General features: G+C 37.2%; 1 protein-coding gene across 2 annotated transcripts in view; it reads left to right on the top strand.

The window, feature by feature from the left end:
- Positions 1-21,424, top strand: part of Fstl5 (follistatin like 5) — a 579,517-nt gene that overhangs the window by 452,851 nt on the left and 105,242 nt on the right. For both annotated transcript variants that reach the window (XM_040752632.1, XM_040752631.1), the window contains exons 9-10: positions 127-288; positions 4,543-4,677. In XM_040752632.1, coding sequence (XP_040608566.1) covers positions 127-288; positions 4,543-4,677 — 297 coding nt within the window. The remainder of the gene's footprint in view (positions 1-126; positions 289-4,542; positions 4,678-21,424) is intronic.

Genomic DNA, 21,424 nt, shown 5'->3' with positions numbered 1-21,424 from the left:
GAGAATTATACCAGGAAACTAACTATACAACTTAATGAAAATGTATAATTCTAAAGGTATAATTCTATAGTTTCCAAGATCAAATATAAATACTGATTCCTGATTCATTTTTTCTCCCCTATTTAGTTCCTCCTGTCATCCGGGTGTATCCAGAGAGTCAGGCCAGAGAACCTGGGGTAACTGCAAGCCTTAGGTGCCATGCAGAAGGCATACCAGACCCTCAGCTTGGCTGGTTGAAGAATGGAATTGACATTACACCAAAGCTTTCAAAACAGCTCACACTTCAAGGTGCCTGTTTCCTACATTGTTTTGCTTATATGAGAGTGAAGATCTTTTATAATAAAATTTAGAAAAAATTATAATACACAATACATGTGAAACAATGAGTTATTATAGCAGCTCTTGAGAATATTAAAATGTGGTTGCATCTGAAAAACACTGATACAGTTCTCTAATATGTTTACTGTTGTAAATAATAGTCTTGTTATAGATATTAATATAGGATGCCATTATTTTGGTGATAACTAAAATATTTAATTATACACCTCTTTTGATTAACTGTTCTACAATTGTTTATTTACTCCCTGTGACATCTTGAGTGTGTTTATCATTATCTTCAGATTGAAGTATCATTTCAGCATTCTCTGTGGAGCTAGAACTTACTTAGTGGTTAAAAATTCCTAATCTGTTTTTATCATAGAATGTTTTTTATTTTTTGTGTGAATTTAATAGGTAGTTTTCTGAGTATAATAGTCTGGGTTAGTAGTTGTGGCATTCCAGTACAAGATATGAAAACATAATTCAATAAAAAGAGATGACATCATTGAAGAAAAGCTAAACTGATGCTGAAAATGAATACTGAATATACCAAAATAGAAAACCCAGTGAAAAACCTTACTTGGAGCATAGTTTCGTAGTCTTGATGCTGACTTAACATACCTAAAACCATTCTTTGGAATTCTTGTCTGTAAGTTCTTCTAGGTAGTTGAAATTGGGTTCCCTTTTTGCAGGGTTAGTAAATTTTGTAGGCTACATGATGTTCTAGATGTTTATTCTGTTGTCAGTTCTGCAGTGGCACTTTCACACCTAGAGTTGGTAGAACAGAAGGCTGGAACACAGTTTGATGGTCTGAGCACTGTTCATCTGTCAACATTGGTACAATGGTGTTACAAAGTCAATACCAGTTAATTATCATCATCAGAAGATTTGACTGAATGATCAGGCTGGGTCTGAGGACTCCATACCTGCATTTGTGTGTTATATCAAAAGTGTTTGTATGATCTAAATAACTATACATTATAGAGTAATATATTAATGACGAGAAGTAAAATCTCACCATAGCCCTTACCACAGATATTTTGATACTACACAAGTGCAGATATATGGAAGAAAAAGAAGAGTAAAATTCAAGATAGAAACAAGAGACCAATTGATACCCCAGAAGAAAAGGAAAAGATAAAATAAGGGACATGTTCAACAGTGCCAGATTCACAGAAAACTATGATGACAACCTTGAGGTGCATCCCTGTGCTGAGTTCTTAGTTTGACCTGAAGTTGTTTTGAACAGAAGCATCAATAAAATTCTCTTTGATGAGATTAGAAATGAAAATGAAAAATTATATGCAAAAAAATCCAGATTTTGAAAAAGAGAGGACTAAGAAAAGACAATATCTTTTGGTGGAAACTTAATGATGTGAGGGGAGTATTGTAAAGAGACAGTATTGGAGTGGCAATGCAGAATCATATACATCAATGAGAAGAAAAGACATGAGAACCCATTCTTTGTGACTATTTCCTTATTGCTGATTTACAGGGAATGGGAAGTTTAAGTATTACTTCTTGATAATTTCCATGTATTTCATAATTTAGAAAACAAAACCAGTTGCTTATAATGATAGATAAAAGTTGAAGATTTCAATACTCTTATATTCAGATACTTCTTTTAAAATGCCCACAAAAAATCTTCAGAGCATAACTATTCCATAGGTCAAAATGAAATATATTCCCTTCTCAGTGACATATGGAAGCTTCTCTAGTAACACATTCTAGTCATAAGGCTAGCCTTGAAATATAATTGAAAAAGATTTTTGTTTAATAAACAGATTAAAGTATAACTTGACATGATCAAGAGGAAATTAAGTATAGTTGGAGACTAAGCAATCTTATTTGGAAGATCACTCAGTCACTGAGTAGACCAGAGAACAAATTTAAATATCCTGTAGTTAATTAAAACATAGGTCTATTTGCCAGAATAAGAACCAGGGAGTTTTGAGAGGAAAATTTACAGTTCTAAGTGCTTACAGATTCATAGATACACACATGTACACACCAGAAATTAAAACAAAATCTTAGAGATCTTAAATAATTAACCTAATCGTGAATCTTAAAATTTCAGGAAAATAAAAAACAGCCAAACAATACAGAGTAAAATCTAAAAAATAATATATGTATCACATCGATTTTCAGAGCATTGCATAGATTTTTTAACTGCCAATAATTAAGCATTAATGAGAAGGAGATGGGTACTGGGGATAAAGATTAAGGGTTAATGAATAAGGGTGAAACAATAAGAAACACCAGAGAAAACAGTGTAGGATAGGGACAGAGAAAGGAAGGGCAGTCTCAAAAGCCTGTTCAGATGCATCGTCAGCTACACAACAACTTAACAGTAAAAGTACAAAACTAAAAACAATAAAAAGATAATTGTAACTAGTAAATAATGTGAGGCAGAAGTAAACATTTGTTAGCCACTTCCTCCTTGGGGAATCACTCCCAAGATGGTTTTTTTGGCATAGTCTCTACAGGCAAGCAGATGTGCTATAAATCTCAATTACCGAGACAGACAAGTTGAGTCAGCTGTTTTCTTCTGTATTACTAACTTGCCTCATTTTTGAGACAAAATAGATGGCAATAGCCGTTTAAGCAAAGAAGGGTTTATTCTGGCTTTCATTTGGAGGAAGCATTCTATCATGGCAACAAAGGCAGGATGCTGCATGACCACATTGTTTTCACAGTTAAGCAATAGTGAGCAGCTAATGGGTCTTTTTTTTTTTTTTTGGTTTTATGAGACAGGGTTTCTCTGTATTGTTTTGGAGGCTGTCGGTCCAGCCTGGCCTCGAACTCACAGAGATCCGCCTGTCTCTGCCTCTTGAGTGCTGGGCTTAAAGGCGCCACCACCGCCAGGCTAATGGGTCTGTTTTATGAAGCACCAAGGATAACTCTCAGTGACCAATTTCCCACAGAGAGTATCTACCTCCTTAAGGATCCACATACTTCCCTAACGGTGTCTAACAGGGACCAAGTGTCCCAACACATGAACCAATGGGAGTCATTTCACTTTCAAACCACATTTTCAGATAGATTTCTGTGGGAGAAGACACCCTCTCTCCTTCACACCAATCTGTCTGTCTCAACCAAATCCTTTCTCTCTAATTCATCCATACCAATTTGTCTGTTATTCACTTGCCACAAGTGTTGTGCTGCAGTCCACTGTACGTTGTATTTGTGACTGATAAACAGGGAGCATAGACAGCAGACATTGTAGAGACATCTGCATAAAAATGAAAAGGGGAGAATAGAGATCAAAACTCTTGATAGCAATGGAACACAGGCTTGACAGTACATAGTCTTCATAAAAATCAAGCCTTTGTACTTAAGTACTTGTAAGGATTTATTCTTTGGATCTCAGACTCTTCATCTGATAATTAGATACCATTTGTGAAGTTTATCATATATATATATATATATATATATATATATATATATGATGGTCCTAGCATTTTTCCAGCATGTCATACATGACTAATTACATCCTGACTTTGGTGTTAGAAAATCCAACTCATTATTCAAGGGATAGGTTAAAATACTCTTTCACCAAGATTTGAAATTTTATTTGTACTTACAATGGTTGTATTTCTTAGTTATAGTTTATTTAAGGTAAGTTTTGGGGGAAATTTCAGAAAATTATCTTATTAACTGCCTGTGCTCTTTCTTTAATATTTCCAGAGGAGACTGTGGTACACTATAACTTCCTTAATGAAGCACCAGACTTACATATATAGTTCACTTAATTCATGACAGTGGATTTCCTTAATGAAATGAAAGACTTGCTGATAGAATCCACTCAACCCATGACAAAGATTTTCATATGTGTTCCTTTAAGTGAACAAGATTGCCGTTGTATGTTCTAAAACAAAAAAAGAAACTTAGTTTACAGATTGGGTTTTAGATGTAAATATGTATATCCATAAGATGGTAGTTGCTAAAAAGAAATATTTCATGTGCAATGTCAGAAACGTAAATGGTATAAAATGTGAAGTGTTTGCCTTTGCTAGTGCTGAGCTCTCGTCAATGGAATGACAACACAATGTACAAACACTTGAGAGCCTCTGGAGCAATTTGGCACATGTCCAAAATGTGGGAGCAGGAAGGAAAACAGTTTAATTAGGACAAGCTCAGTGAGGTGTTCTACTGTGTAATCAGAATGCACAGTACCGAAACTGAAACTGTCGTTGACAAGTCGCGTTTGCCTTCTGTTCCCAGCAAATGGCAGTGAGGTCCACATAAGCAATGTGCGCTATGAAGATACTGGAGCATACACGTGCATTGCTAGGAACGAAGCGGGCGTGGATGAAGACATCTCTTCTCTTTTTGTGGAAGATTCTGCTAGGAAGACCCGTATGTATTGAGTACCCCCCCAACAAATGTGTGCACATGCACATATACACACATGCACACTACACATTGTATGGTGTTGTCCCTTGTAGTTGACGACATGCACAGAAAAACAAAAATTAGGAAAATCTGTGTTCATGAAGAATCTTAAAATACTTAGAATAGGTTTGAAGATGTCTGAAAGCTGATGCAATTTTCTCTCCAGCACCAGCATCATTGCAGCAAAGCACGTAAGATGTTCCAGACACTGACTTCCTGTGTGTTCATGTGAGAATTTAAATCCTTGTAAAGTCCCTTTTCCAAACAGTTTGTAAAGTCCTCAAATAATCATCAGTGTGTTTATGTGTGGCTTTAACTCTGCCTCTGTCTGAAACGTCAGTGTCACAGCAGCCACTGAAGCAGCTGCTGTTTGTGGCCACCCCTGCAGCAAATCCTCCCTGTCCCAGTGTCCGGTACTGATAAAAACCCTTTGTCACCATGGCATGAGCCATATGGTTCTCCCTCGGAGTTAGAAAAAGATGCACTATACATAAACATTGCAAGCTTATTTCATGTGTGCACACTTGTACCTTTCAATACACATTTGACTTCTAGCACTCTAGGGGAATGGTGAACTCGGACTAATTAAATTATCCTCCAATTTAAGCTTTCATCATTTTTTGTGAAGATATTAAAATTTATCTCTAATCTGTGATGTGGGATGCAATACTGTTGATTAGTTTTATTTGTCCTGTTGTGTCATGACAGTGGATACATAAAGGGAGTGATGAAAGCAATACATGTGTGCTACAGCTGAAGGTTTTTTATTAAGTGAACTCCAGGCAAAGGCACAGGTATTTTCTGGATCACATTTACGGTAGTGTGGCTGTGTGATAACTTGGACTGACTGTACTTAACAAGATTTTCACATTTGTTCATTGATCACTTTTGACTAATGCAAATTTTGGTAGTCTCTGATGTTCTGGGCTCTCATTTGGGGCTTATTTCTCTGAGCCTAGTATTGATGAAGGTAGAAACATTTCAAAAGAGTTTTGGGGTCCACCAATGATCACAGGTAGGTAAGAGTGAACAAGCAGGAGACTTCCTGCTTCCATAGTTGTTTTGGGAAAGGCAATCATTAAAAGTGAATATTTAAATAGGTAAGTTTTAAAGCATGAAAGGAAAAATTAAAGCACACTTGCTAACCTGATCAAAGTCGTAATGTCTTTATTGCTTTTATTTTTCCTAATGACTACCATTTCTTAACTTTTTCTTAAAATTTAATTATAAGTTTCCAAAAGTTGCTTTATATTTGTTATTTATGATTGTATTCATAGCGTAGCTTTATTATGCTATGTTTTGGTGCCATGTATATGATATTGATATAAAATACCATTTTATAAAGTAGTTAAGGAATTTATATTAGCTATTATAGTTATAGAAAACTGCAAAGTAAAGACCTGTGAGCCTGCCCTGGTATCCAATAAACCCAAACTGTAATCTTCTTAATGTGACTAGTCTCTGTGGTTCTCAAAGTATGTAATAATTTAAAGTTGTAGTTGTGTAGAGACTCTAGGGAGATGAATGAATTTGGTTATCTCTGTTAAAGACTACTCCTGGACCTGAGCATCATGGCTTTTCTCTCCTACTTGCAAGAACCTAAGAGAATAACAATAACCTCTCCAAACCTATCATAAACTATTTCAAGGCAATTTTTCCTTTGAAAAGTGATAACACACATGCATGCACACATGTCTGTGTGTGCACGAGTGCACACACACAAACACAAACACACACACAGTGTTATAACTGAAAAAATAATAAGTTTGGTAGGAGAAGACTGTTTGAGTAGCCTGGCAGCTCTGTGATTTAATCCTGTTACATATCCACTTTTTAAAAATTTTTTATTTTTAAATTTAAATTAGAAACAAGGTTGCTTCACATGTCAATTCCAGGTCCCTATTGCTTTACCAAACCTCCTCCCACTTCTTTCCACCAACCCTCCCCAATACCCCCTCTCTTTCCCAGGGAGAGTGAGGCCCTCCATGGAGATGTTCATAGTCTGTCATTTCATTCAGGAAAGAGCTAGACCCTCCCCCAAGAGTCCAGGGTGAGAGTGCATCTCTCATTGTGGGATGGGCACCCAAAGTCAATTTGTATGCCAGGGGTAAATACTGATCTACTACCCAAGGTCCCATAGATTACCTAGGCTTCCTCACTGACACCCACATTCAGGGGGTCTTGATCAGTCCCATGCTGGATTCCCAGCCATCTGTCTGGGATTCAAGAGCTACCCTTTGTTTAGGTCAGTTGTTTCTGGGTGTTAAACCAGCCCAGTCTATACACCTTTGCTAATAAGTCCTCCCTCTCTGTCACTGGGTTCCTTGAGTTCAGCTCAGTGTTTAGCTGTGGGTGTCTGCCTCTGCTTCCATCAGTCACTGGATGAAGGTTCTGTTTCCCAGACTCTCTGGCCATGGGATTGTAGGCTGGCATTCCTGAGATCTATGTCTAAGATCCATATATTTGAGAGTACATACCATGTTTGTATTTTTGTGACTTCACACAGGATGGTTTCTTCTAGTGCCATCCATTTGCCTGCAAATTTCAGGATTCTATTGTTTTTTTTCCACCGAATAGTACTCCATTGTGTAAATGTACCACATTTTCTCTATCCACTCTAGGTTGCTTCCAAGTTCTGGCTATTACAAATAATGTTGCTATGAACATAGTGGAACAAATGACCTTGTTGTATGAATGTGCATCTATTGGATATATGCCTAAGAGTGGGATTGTTGGGTCTTCCGGTAGGATGATTCCCATTTTTCTGAGGAATCTCCATACTGATTTCCAAAGTGGGTGTATGAGTTGGCATTCCCACCAGCAGTAGAGGAATGTTCCCTTTTTTCCACATCCTATCCAGAATAAACTGCATTGGTATTTTTGATTTTAGCCATTCTAACAGGAGTAAGATGGTATCTAAGAGTTGTTTTGATTTGCATTTCCCTGAAGGCTAGGAAGTCAAGTGCCTCTCAGCCATTTTAGACTCCTCTATTTAGATTTATTTTTTATTTTTTAATTTAAATTTAAATTAGAAACAAGGTTGCTTCACATGTCAATTCCAGGTCCCTCTCCTTTTCCCAACCCTCTTCCCACGTCCTCCCACTAACCCTCCCCAACATCCCCTCATTTCCCCAGGGAGGGTGAGGCCCTCCATGGGGTTGTCCATAGTCTGTCATTTTATCCAGGCAGGGCCTAGACCCTCCCCCAAGAGTCCAGGGTGAGAGTGCATCTCTCATTGTTGGATGGGATTGTTTTTATGTGCCCTTGAATCCAATTTGCCTGTATTTTATTGAGTATTTTTGCATCAATGTTCATGAGGGATACTAGTCTGAAGTTCTCTTTATCAGTTGTGTCTTTGTGTGGCTTGGGTTATCAAGGTTATTGAAACTTCATAGAAAGAGTTTCTCAAAGACCCTTCTGCTTCTATTGCGTGGAATACTTAGAAAAGAATTTTTATAAGCTGTACTTTGAATTTCTGGTAGAATTCTGCACTTGGCTTTTTTTGCTTGGGAGACTTTTGATGACTGCCTCTGTTTCCATAGGGGGTATAGGTCTATTTAAATTGTTTATCTGTTTTTGATTTAATTTTGGCAAGTGATAGCTATCCAGAAAATTGTCCATTTCCTTTAAATTTTGGAATTTTGTGGAGTACAGGATTTCAAAGTATGATCTGATGATTCTCTGAATTTCCTCAAAATCCGTTATGTCCCCTTTTTCATTTCTTATTTTGTTAATTTGCATGTTCACAGTCTGCCATTTGGTAAGTTGGACAATGGTTTTTCTAGCTTGTTGATTATCTCAAAGAACCAACTGTTCGTTGCATTGATTTTTTGTATTGTTTTCCTAGTTTCTACTTTATTGATTTCAGCCCTCAGTTTGATTATTTCCTGGTGTCTACTCCTCCTGAGGGAGTTTGCTTCTTTGTGTTCTAGAACTTTCAACTGTGCTGTTAATTCTCTAGTGTAACTATTCTCCAGTTTCTCCATGTGGGCACTTAGTGCCATGAGCTTCCCTTGTAGCACTGCTTTCAAAGTGTCCCATAGGCTTGGGCATGTTGTGTCTTCATTCTCATTGAATTCTAGAAAGTCTTCAATTCCTTTTTTTATATCTTCTTTGACCCAGGAATGGTGCAATTGTGCATTATTCAATTTCCATGAGATTGTAGGTTTTCTGCAATTTGAGTTGTTGTTGATTCTAATTTTAATGCACGGTGGTCTGATAAGATGAATGGAATTACTCCAATTTTTTTTTGTACCTGTTGAGGTTTGATATGTTGGCAAGTATGTGTTTGATTTTTGAGAAGGTTCCATGTGGTGCTGAGAAGAAGGCATATTTTTTTATGTGGATGAAATGTTCTATAGATGTCTGATAATCCCAACTGTTTCTTAACTTCTATTTGCCCCTTTGTTTCTTTGTTGAGTTTCTGTCTGGTATTCCTTTCTAGAGGTGAGAGTGGCGTGTTGAAGTCTCCCACTATAAGTGTGTGGGGATTTATATGTGATTTGAGTTTTAGTAATGTTTCTTTTACGAGCATGGATGCCTTTGTATTTGGGGCATAAATGTTCAGAATTGAAACTTCATTTTGTGGATTTCTCCTGTAATGTGTATATAATGACATCCTTGATCTCTTTTGATTGTTTTTATTTTAAAGTCAAATTTGTTAGATATTAGGATTGCTACCCCTGCTTCTTTCTTGGGTCCATTTGATTGGAAAATCTTTTCCCAACTTTTAACTCTGTGGTAATGTCTGTCTTTGAGGGTGAGGTGTGTTTTTTGTATGCAGCAGAAGGATGGGTTCTGTCTTCGCATCCATTCTGTTAGCCTGTGTCTTTTTATGGTCGAGTTAAGACCATTAATATTGAGGGATATTAATGACCAGTGTGTGGTCATTCTTCTTTAATTTGGAATGGGTGTTGTTGGTGGAATTATGTGTGGAATTCCACCCCTTTTGTCTTTTGGCTGTTGGTAAGGTGGGATTATCTAATGCCTATGTTTTTCTGGTTGTAGTTAATTTCCTTGGGTTGAATTTTTTCTTCCAGAACTTTCTGTAGGGATGGGTTAGTGGATATGTATTGCTTGAATCTAGTTTTGTCATGGAATTTCCTGTTTTCTCCATCTATAGTGATTGAAAGCTTTGCTGGGTATAGTAGTCTAGGCTGGCATCCATGGTCTCTTAGTGTCAATAGAATATCTATATCCAGGACCTTCTGGATTTCAGAGTTTCCATGGAGAAGTCCATTGTAATTTTGATAGGTTTGCTTTAATACATTACTTGACATTTTTCCTTAGCTGCTCTAAATATTCTATCTTTATTCTGTATATTTGGGGTCTTGATTATTATGTGGCAAGGGGACTTTATTTTGTGGTGCACTCTATTTGGTGTTCTGTAAGCTTCTTACACCTTCATTAACATGTCTTTCTTTAGTTTGGGAAGGTTTTCTTCTATGATTTTGTTGAATATGTTTTCTGCCTCTTTGAGGTAGTTTTCTTCACCTTCTTCTATACCTATTATGCTTAGGTTTGTTCTTTTCATGGTATTCCATATTTCCTGGATGTTTTGTGTTAGGGATTTGTCAGACTTAAGATTTTCTTTGGTTGATGAATCAATTTCTCCTAGTGTATATTCAACACCTGAGATTCTCTCTTCCATCTCTTGTATTCTGTTGGTTATGCTTGCATCTGTAGTAAGTGACCATTTGCTGATCTTTTCTATTTCCAGCCTTCCTTCAGATTGTGTTTTTTTTTATTGTTCTCTATTTTAGTTTTCAACCCTTACACACTTGAATTATTTCTTGCAATTTTTGCTTTGTCTTTCTGTACATTTGATGCATTTTTTTGAATATTTTGGTTTGTTTTTATTTCCATTTTTTTTGTTTGCTTTAACTTCTATTTTTTGCATTTTTTCGTTTGTTTTTTCTTCCATTTCTTTGAGGGATTTTCCAGTATCCTCCTTAGGGCCTCTATCATTTTCATGATGTTGTTTTTAAGGTCATTCTCTTCTGCTTCATTTGCATTGGAATATTGGAGTCTTGCTAGAGTGGAGTCTCTAAAATCTTGCGGTGTCATATTTGTTTTTCTGTTGCTGAGTGTGTTTTTGTATTGTCTCTTTCCTATTTCTTCTTCTAGTGGGTGCAGAAAGAGCCCCTTACTCGTTGGTGGTTAGAGGACCAGACTTCCCTTTCAGAGGGTACAAACAAGTCCAATACTCTGGTAGTTCTCCTCTTCCTGGTCCCTTGTCCTGGTCCTGTGGGTAGTGAGGAAGATCGGGAACCTTGGTTTGGTGGGCTCCCACTGGCAATCTGCAGGCACTGGTCCCCTGGTCCCATTGGTGAAATAGAAGACCAGGCATCTGGGATGCATGGCTCCTGCCAGGAGGTAAGTTTCTGTAGCAGTCCCTAGGCAGTTCCCAGGCATTGGAAGGCAGGCTCAGATACAGGGCCCATTTTACCTGGTCCCCTGTCCTGTTGTTGGAAGAGAAGACCAGTGGCTAACAAATTTTTATTATTCCATTGAATGTTCTTATCGTAGCTTAAAATATTCATGTTATTTAATTTGCCCAAAATTATCGCATCCATGAAATAAATTGTACAATAAATCTTTTCATCTCTTGACCAACACATGATGAAATTATAGCCTCATCATTCAGTATCTGAAGCCTATAGACTTGTAAAAAATAATGCTATTTCCAATTATATTAACTTAAACTAGGCAATTAGAAATCATTATTGCATATGAAAAGTAAAGATGAAACCTGTTGTATTTTATTGTGTTCATTATAGTTTATATGCATGTATTATACATTTAAGGTTACTATCCTTTCTAATGCCTTATTACACAAAACATATTTATTATTTAATGGCATAACTTATTTATGTAAGTTTGCGTATGCTAGCTAAATTACCTTGTATAGTGACACTGTTAAACACAAAAATCTCTGTGTAAACTTTGTAAAAAGAAAACCGGAAGGATAAATAATAGGAATAACAATAAGTCCTGGTTTGTGTATTTTACTGTACCTAAACATCCATCAGTAAGAAATTACTTAAATAAATGTGTCAAACTTTACAGTGAGACACATTGTTATTACTAAAATTAATGATGGAAGTCTACATGCATTTATATTTAAAGACATATACAGTGTTATGAACAGAAAAAGTATATGTACTATGTTTCTGAAATCACATTTTAAAAAATCCAAAAGATGCTAGAGAACAAAATTGTCACAAAATAATTCTAGGAAGATATTACAAATAAACTTTATGTTTGTAAATTTATGTGTATTTTAAAATTACTAAAAAGTTTCTAATGACAAACATAGAAAATGATTTGCTTTTCCTAGTTAGAATTTTAAAAATTATATTAAATTTTTGTTGATGGTGTTGATATAATGGTAGTGTTCCTTTTGAGATTCTGCTATTTCAAAACCTGAATTAAGCTTAGTGAACTCTTGTCAAATAACTGTGTGCTCAATTTTTAAAAAGCAAAATCACAATAATTTCATAAATTTACACAGGTTATCTGAAAAAGAAATCGGTGAGACATAAATATAAAAAGAATAAATAAAACGTGCATCTTTGAAATAGCCAGAGAAGGGTAAGAGGCTGGGATGAGACAGTTCCCCAGAGTTTTGAAATGTCAACCCATGGCACACATTATTTTAAACACATGCAGGGAGCTCAGATTATGCATGCCTGTCCATTTGGCCTGTGAATTTTTCACAATGACTGTGTGGAGTAGAAATCTCTTTTCAAATGTGGACAAGCCACAGATTATCTATCCAGTATCATCTCTGATTCTGACCAGGATGCAAAATGGGTGATGTGCCAGGCAGGAAGATTATTCTGCATCCTTATTTTCCAACTACATCAGTGTTTTCATATATGTATTACACATGAGATGTTGAATATTAAATTTCTGGAAAGACATCTAAGCCATGTATGAATTATGTCTCCAGTGGACTGGCCCTTCTGCTTGTTGATCACTCTGTCTCTGAGGAGTGTATTTATGCTCATTCTTATCACTTTGAACAGTAAATCTGTACAAAGAGTAAGTGATATATTGAGGTTTCTATCTCTTACATGTTCTAATTGAAAACCCAGTATTTCCTAGATATAGTTTTAATTCACATGACTGAGATTATACTTTAGAAAAAGTGTGCATTGTAATTTCAGCTATATATTATATCAAGTAAAGAATATAGTCTGCATATATGCACAGGCACATATTATTTACCAATTGTGATTATATTGTTAATACTATCAGAATGCAATTTTGGTATTATCTCCCATAATAAATAATGGAATGTTAGAGAACACAACATAGATATATTAACAATATGTTATGCTTTTTGTTATTTGTGCATTTGTCTTTGAGTTAGGGTTGATGTCCAGACCAGCCTCCATTTCCTATATCCATGCAATCCCCTTACATTGCTTTGTGTAGTGCATAGACTACTAGTGTGTGCTACTGTGTTAAAAAAATTAACCAAGGGATAGAATAACACAAGTAATGCATGGGAAATTATTTTGCTAAATAAATACATGCATAATACATATGAATATACAACCAAAATGCAGACTTACCTGTAGTTCTAGAAGACACTTAAGAGATGAGAAAATCTGAATCTCCAATTAACTTTATTCATGTTGTCATATCCCAAACTTATAGAGGAAACTTGTCTTAAAACCAAAGGGCAATGTCACTTCACTTCTACGTGAGTAATAGCAGTTGAAATGCTGAACAAAATTGCAGTGGGCATGGAAGGCAGGACTAAGTGAAGACTGCTGCCGCCCCTCTCCCGTTTATACCCTTTGCCAATAGCATGGGCAAAATCCTCTGGATTTGATTTTGCATACTTCTTACATTCAAAAACACACACATTAGAGTCCTGGGATTGTATTGCATTTATGCACTATTTAGGAAGAAAATGATATGTTCTCAATGTTTGCTGTAATTTTATTTCTCCCTTTGGGTTTCTGTTTCAAATTTCCACGTATTGATTTAACTGACATAAATTCATTACAATATCAATAATTAGATTGATGTAAAGTTTATGAGAGGAGAGGGAGTAGGGTCTGAGCCCAGTGTAGCACAATCTGATCACAAACTCATGATTCTTCTGTGAAATGTCTGGCTAATTATTGCCATATAAATGTCTATGAAACTGGTTACCTTGCAAATTGTATGAATTATTGAATTTCCGATGTCACAATGTCTATTGGCAGCTGAAAAAATAGACACAAAATTTAGAATCTCATTAAGAACTTTCATTTTAAAGAGAATAAAATATCTACAAAAAACAACACATTCATGATTTACCTGTTAGCAACAAATGTGTTGTTGACATCTAGTCAATACTTAATGAATTATTTCTTCATATTCAAAAAACTCAAACTTGTATTTATAATAATCAGGTGTATAGCATGATGCATTATAGTCACATAAGTGTGATAAGTCCCTGAAACAGAAAATGTAATGTGTTGAACAATGCCCATATTTTGTTAGATACCTAAGAGAAGATTCAAACTAGAGAAGAATCATGAAGTTCATTGCATAAGGAAACATTTGGAATCACATTATAATATTGCCAGAGAATAATCACCTGTAATTTGTAAGATTTGGTTACAGTAGACTAAGAGTTGCCATTGTCAAAGTGTATGATTGCAATAGTTTCCATTAAAAAGGTTTGGATACTGTATTCTGCAAATGTGATCCATTTTTTATATATTTATCATTTAGGACTTTTCTAAGATGTACCAAAATAAGGAATATTTCATTCACTTTGCTGAAAATTATTCTTGATACGTTACAAGTCCTTGTGTATTCTTTTTATAATCTAAGAGTTAGGGAATGTTCAGTCTCCATCACAGTAAGAGAGATTTTCTTCTTTGTTTTCCATTTAATGTCAGGTGAAACCTACATATTAGAAACTCATTACATCTTTCTGATGGAATATAATAATGTAGGTTAATAGTATGCAGTTGTGTTATCTTTTGTCCATCTTCTAATGATTGTTTTATATAACATACTTTTCAAGAAAATACTACAATTTGCTTTATTAACTTACTCGTGCTTCTAGGGGAATAAATCAGTCTTTTTACAAAAGTACTTCATAATACATAAACATATACAAATAATCAGGGACTATATTATTGTCCTGTATTCAGGGTTCATATGTTTTTTTAGATGGTTGTGAACTTGGAGCTATTCTTCCACAATAAAGAGCCTGATGTGACAAAGCCTAAGAGATCATCTTCTTGAAACATTCCATGTGACTGGGTGATTTGGAAAAATTGTAAGGCAGTACTTTTGGCTGCAGAACTTCCCTTGAAAACATTTTGTGAATACTCAAGAAAAAATGGCTGGCCAACATATTCACTGCCTTTCATTACATTGTATTAATTGCAATTGTTTACTCCCTCCATTAGATATTGATCATGTTATTTTATATTTTTGAGTTAACTGAAGTACAGGTTATCATCAGTGAAGACATTTGTAGAAATGAATAACTAGTGGATCTGGTGATCTGAAACCCTTGATAATGTCTAGCATAATCAATAGTTCAGATGTTTCACACAGGTGCAACTATCATCATTGCTCTGCTCAGTATGAAGGATAAAAAGCATGTGAATAAAACTGTCAGCAATATATTTGAGATATAAGATTCTTAATGAAAAAAATCAATTTAGTTATTTTATACTTAGTATCAAAAAATTTAAGAACTCCAGACTGACAGCTGGGGAGCCTGATAAGACCAAACTGTGTCCCCTGAATGTGGGTGCCAGTTGGGTGGCCTGGACAGTCTATGGAGTCTCTGGCATTGGCATTGGTATTTTTCCCTAGTGTATGAATGGGCTTTGGGAGTCCATTTCCTATGAATGGATACTCTCTCAGCCTAATGCATGCAGGAGGGCCTAGGCCCTGCCCCCAATGATGTGACACATTTTGATTAGCCCCAATGGGAGGCCTCACCCTCCCTGAGGAGTGGATGTGGAGTGAGATGAGGGATAGGTGCGGGGCAATGGGAGGATGCAAGTGAGATTTTGGTATGTAAAATAATATTGTTTTTTAATGTAAATAAAAATTGATTTAAACATTTAAAGAATAGCATTTTTATAAATTACATTCTCCAATTTTAGATGGTACAGGCACTGCTACATTTTACTTTAAACTTCAGAAATGTTAGTACTGTTCAAAGTAAGTTTTGTGGTTTATATTTATACAACACATTCTTCTTGAAGTTTAAAATGTACTTCATGAACATAAGATTTATAGTTTTATTAAAATATAGTCTTTCTCTGATACATGAGTGTGAGAAATACACTATTTTAGGAAAGTATGTACACAGATAGAAGGGCAAGTGCTTTTATGTCTTATCTATAACGCTTGATAATATTTTATTTTTAGAGTCTGGGTGCTTTCAGGAGGCTGCACTGAAAACCTTCACAGTAGACACCAGTGTTCTTTTGTTTTAAGCTTCTCTCCATGCTGCTGGCTGACAGAGCTTAAAAGCTCTTATTGCATCTCCTCTGTTAAGCATCTTTGACCCCCTTCCCTTCCAGTCTGTCCCAGCAAGGGCAGTGGCCACAGCAGTGTTATTGTTGCCTTTGCTTATTCTGATCCCTTTCTGGTTTTGAGAATACACTGGAAACTGGTGTTCCTCCTTTATTAGTGCAGGTGCTATTGCTTTTGACCACATTAGGCAAAGAAGTGTGGAGATGCAGTAATGCCTCATTCAAACCGTGGGACACTCAAACCGTGGGACACTCAAACCGTGGGACATTCAAACCGTGGGACACTCAAACCGTGGGACATTCAAACCGTGGGACATTCAAACCGTGGGACATTCAAACCGTGGGACATTCAAACCGTGGGGCTGGAGGCTCCCTAGGGGAAAGATGAGGGCAAGAGATATGAAAGAAAGGACGCCAAGACAGGAATCTGATCAAGGCGACAACTTTATTTCATCCCAAAGGGATTTATATAGGGAAGGAATGGGGGTGTGCTGCAGCTGCAATGAGCCCGGTGGAGCAAAGGTCAGTGGGAGAGGTAACCCTCTGTACTGCCTGGAAACCGAATTTGCAGGGCCAAAGGTCAGGGGTAGAACCTCCTGTGTTGCTAGGTAACCTGACCTTAGGTTCTTACTTTATCTGTCCTTGCCTAACTCCTGGTGGAATTGGGGGCTTTCTGTTGACCTAATCTTTAACTGCTAACTAAGCTGCATGCCTGTTTCTGGAATTTAGCAGAAGTAGCAGGGCAGTCCAGAGTCACATCCTGTCTATGAGGATGGAGTCATGTCATTTCTAATGAGTACGTGAGGCAGCCATATCTGGTTGATGGCCTGAGGACCCTGACATCTCCCCCTTTCTGGTTAAACAGAAATTAGGTGCAGCCAGAGTGTAAGTTACCTGAAAACCACAGGGATGATGGAGCCTGCCTTAGAGTGATCTGAGAGGCTTCAACACTTACCTGTCAACGGATTACTTTGCTAGCCTTCAAAGCTCTTGTCTTGGGGGGAGGGGGTGAAAGCATCAGAAGGGAGCCCATCCTTGGTCAGCCATCAATAGGGGTGGTTTTTTGTGGGTAAAGGGGCCTTCCAAGGCCCTTGGCTGGGCCTGCAGGGGGCCCATGAGCAGATTATGTGGGAACATTAAGAGAAGTTTGCCTTCCTCCTTGCCATTGCTGTCCTCAGCTTTCTGAGAAGGACCACTCTCTTTCATGGCCAGCCTCTGACAATGGATCTGGATAGCCCTTGCAGTAAGATTATCTACTTGCTGTTTAAATAAGGTCCATCAGGCACCCTTAGAAATAAGCCAAAAGAAATAAGCAAGATAAAGCCTAAGAGAGGGCCCAAGATGTTGGGCAGTAAGGATAGCCAGGGAGAAGTGGAAAACCAAACTCCACTGTTGCTCTCCCTCCTTTTCTTTCCTCTATCCCTCTCTGTTTTTCTTCACACTATCTATGACTCTCCCTGTTTTGTTTACAGAGAAACAAATTCATCTTTGTAAGAGATCACAAAAAATGAAATCCTAGTGCCTACTCCTGTGGCTCCCAGGCCCAAAAGCACATCTTGCTTAGAATAATAGTTAAGGCAGAGAATCAATTTAACTAAAATGTAAAACATAGGGGCAGAATTCAGCAGGTAGTGAGGCCATCCTTGACAGGCCCACTGTTCTCAGGGATCCTCCTCTCAGGAGGAGTTCGTATCCTGGAAGAGAGTGAGGTTGCAGAGGTAGGATGGGTTGAGGAAATTCGGGAAACTGGGCAGGGGAGGGGGCTATGTAGATTCAGGAACACTGGTTTAGCGTTTTTTCCTGGAACTGGTTTGGACAGCTTTCCATGGTTTCAGGTCTGGTTTTTTTCTCTGCTCCATGCATCCCACCAAGTTTCTGGCAGCTACACAGCTTTATTTTTTTTTTTTCTGTAAGAGAACACAGACATTCTCTCTACCCCAAAATGGGTCTTTTCCACCATCTAGTATATGGATATTTTATCTGACCAGAGCAAAGTCGCTCAAGTTCAATCATTCTAGAATCTGTCCATAGCAGTTTGTTTACTGGCATCCACATTTAAAATTTTAAAATGAAGTGTGCATGATTTAATACATCATATGGAGACAAAGGTGATTTTATAGCCATTTTTTGAAGTCGGCATGTGACTAAGGTTCATTGTAGAGTATGTCTGAATAGCTACTCCTATGCCTGCGGAACCGGTGGATTAAGGCCCAATACTCCAAGTCCCATTAAGAGGGGTTTGAATTAGATGGCACTCTTATGTCTAGGAATAAGTTAATCCATGGGCTCACTTCTTGGAATATACTCTACATCTGGGAGAAGGGTAGCTAAAAACATAACCCTGTCCAATTTGTAGGCAACATGGAATAAGCCATTTCATTTTCACATGGAAAAACTTACCAGGTGGGGATTTGTGACATTGCTATTATTATTACTCCCCCTTTTTAGTTTTGTAAAAGTTGCATTTTTAAGGAGCTATGAGCATGCTCCACAATGCCCTGAGGATTGTAAAGAATACCTGTTGTGATTAATATTTTATTGAGTACAAAATAGCTGAATGTTTTATTTGAATTTCCAGACCTATTGTCTGTTCTGTATCACTTTTGGAACTCCCATGTAAGCAAAACATTTTAAACAGTGACCCATCACATGCTTGGTAACTCTCTTAGTTTTTGTGGTGACCATCAAAGAACCTGAATATCTATCAACTGTCCTTTGTACATATTTTAATTTGTCAAATCCTGTAATGTTTGTCAAAAATGATTAGGAAGTAGGCCTCTAGGGCTCATGCTTAAATTGGTTACAGATAAATATTGTGGGCATGCCTCATTATTTGACAATTTTGACAAGCAGTCTCTCTTGCTTTTTTAGACCTTTGCTATTTTGATGATGAAAATTGATGAGACTGTAGAGCTCTCTCCACCAGAGTCAAAGCAATTAACTTTGTTAGTTTATCTGTTTACTCATTTCCCCTGGCCAGTGGGCTGGGAAGGTTTGAAAGAGCTCTTATGTTACCCACAAAACATGGCAACTGTATTTTGAATTTGTTTAAATAATATTTTAACCTGATCATTGTTAGTTCCAATGTACTGAACTATCTTTATTATTTGAAGAGCCTTAAAAACATAATGATTGTTAGTATACAATTAAATGAATCACTTGCTGGAACTTGAAAAAAACCATTGTAACAGCTCATAACTGGAGTATCTGAGCTGAAGCCAGAGTTGTTTGTTCCACACATCTCTTATCATCTATACCATAAGCTGTTTTTCTATTAGAATAACCATTAGTAAAAACTAGCACAACATTTTTAAAGGACTATCTTTTACTATTTTGGAAAATATAAAATGAAGTATTAGCTCAAACTATAATAGTCTATAAGCTGTAAACTGATAATCGATTTTTCCTGAAAACTGAGTGAAAGCAGTTGCTCACAAACCACTGTTATGAAACAATAAATTAGGAGTGCCTGAGCCCCCGCCCTCATAGGAGGGGAGGCAGCTGTCCACCATTCCTGTTAACATTCTTTTGCTAAATATAGGTCATAAAGGACCTTTGCTAGTTGTAAAGATTCCCTGGCCCAGGGAATAATTGACAGACCCCATGTCCTCTGTAACTCTGCAAGCCTTATCTTATTTAGATGTATCCTGCCCAGAACATACACTGTTTTCCCCTGAATCTTGTATGACATTAAGTAACAACTGAAGCTGAACTCTGTGGTCCTTTTTTAAAGCCCCCCCCCCACCCACTGCTGATGAGCATCTCATCTCCTCTGTTATGGAGAGAAATCCAATCTGACCAGCATGAATTAAAGAAACCTTTTTCCTTTACATCAGAAGTGTCAATTCCTAGGTTTAGTCTGGGAACACACAAACCTGGCCAAACAGTATTATACTTTGTTTTTTTGTCAAAATATCTCCCAGATTCCATATGGTATTTCCACATCATACAGGCTACTGCTCTAAAATGAGAATTTAACACTTTGGCTGGGGAAACAGCATATGCTTCCCATGGTTTTGTATAGTGACTATAACATCTGCTGATGTCAGACTATACTTTCTAACACTAGACTTTGTTACCTTTTTTAGTCAACCATCCAGGTGATTTGGGATCACTATTTTTTTTAGAATCTCATTTAAGGGGTTTTTTTTAAAAAAAGACATAACGATTGAATATTTCAGAACAATTTTTATAAATCGCCTAAATAATTGTAAGCTATCTTTTTTTAATTTGAGGTTTAATTTTATTATAATATAACATATGTCCCAAATAACTTTTGAAAAATCACTCAAAATTCGCAAGTAGTCTCTTTGGATCCAACTAGCAAGCCTCTCACTAGTTGACAAAGCCTCATTTGCATCTTAACTGACATGCTCTAATTTGCATCTACACAGACACCCTTGTGGGTGGGCCCGACCAAGCAGCAGTTCCCTGAAAAAAACTTTTATAAATCACGTATTAACTTTTTTTAAAATTTAAATTAGAAACAAGGTTGCTTCACAAGTCAGTTCCAGGTCCCTCTCCATTTCCCTCCTGTCCTCCTGTGCCCTCCCCCTTACCCCCACCAATATCCCCTCATTTCCCCAGGAAGGCTGAGGCCCTCCATGGGGGTGTCCATAGTCTGTCATTTCATCCAGGGCAGAGCCTAGACCCTCCCCTAAGTGTTCAGGGTGAGAGTGTATCTCGCATTGTTGGATGGGAGTCCAAAGTCCATGTGTATACTTGGGATGAATACTGATCTACTACCCAAGGCTCAATAGATTACCTAGGCCTCCTCACTGTCACCCACATTCAGGAGGTCTTGATCAGTCCCATGCTGGATTCCCAGGCATCAGCCTGGGATTCAAGAGTTAACCCTTGTCAGATCAGCTGTTTCTGGGGGTTAAACCAGCCCAGTCTTCATCCCTTTGGTCATCAGTCCTCCCTCTGTGTTACTGGCTTTCTTGAGTTCAGCTCAGTGCTTAGCCATGGGAGTCTGCTACTTCTTCCATCAGCCACTGAATGAAGGTTATTCCAATTTTTTTGAAGTTGCTGAGGTTTGATATGTTGACAAGTATGTGGTCGATTTTTGAGAAGGTTCCATGTAGTGCTGAGAAGAAGGTATATTCTTTTTATGTGGATGAAATGTTCTATAGATGTCTGTTAATCCCAGTTGGGTCATTACTTCTATTAGACCCTTTGCTTCTTTGTTGAGTTTC

This window comes from Mesocricetus auratus, unplaced genomic scaffold (genome assembly GCF_017639785.1).
Source record: "Mesocricetus auratus isolate SY011 unplaced genomic scaffold, BCM_Maur_2.0 Super-Scaffold_100009, whole genome shotgun sequence".
NCBI classification, from domain to species: Eukaryota; Metazoa; Chordata; class Mammalia; order Rodentia; family Cricetidae; genus Mesocricetus; species Mesocricetus auratus.
Note: the sequence above shows the minus strand (reverse complement) of the source record. Positions and strands in the feature narration are given on the sequence as shown.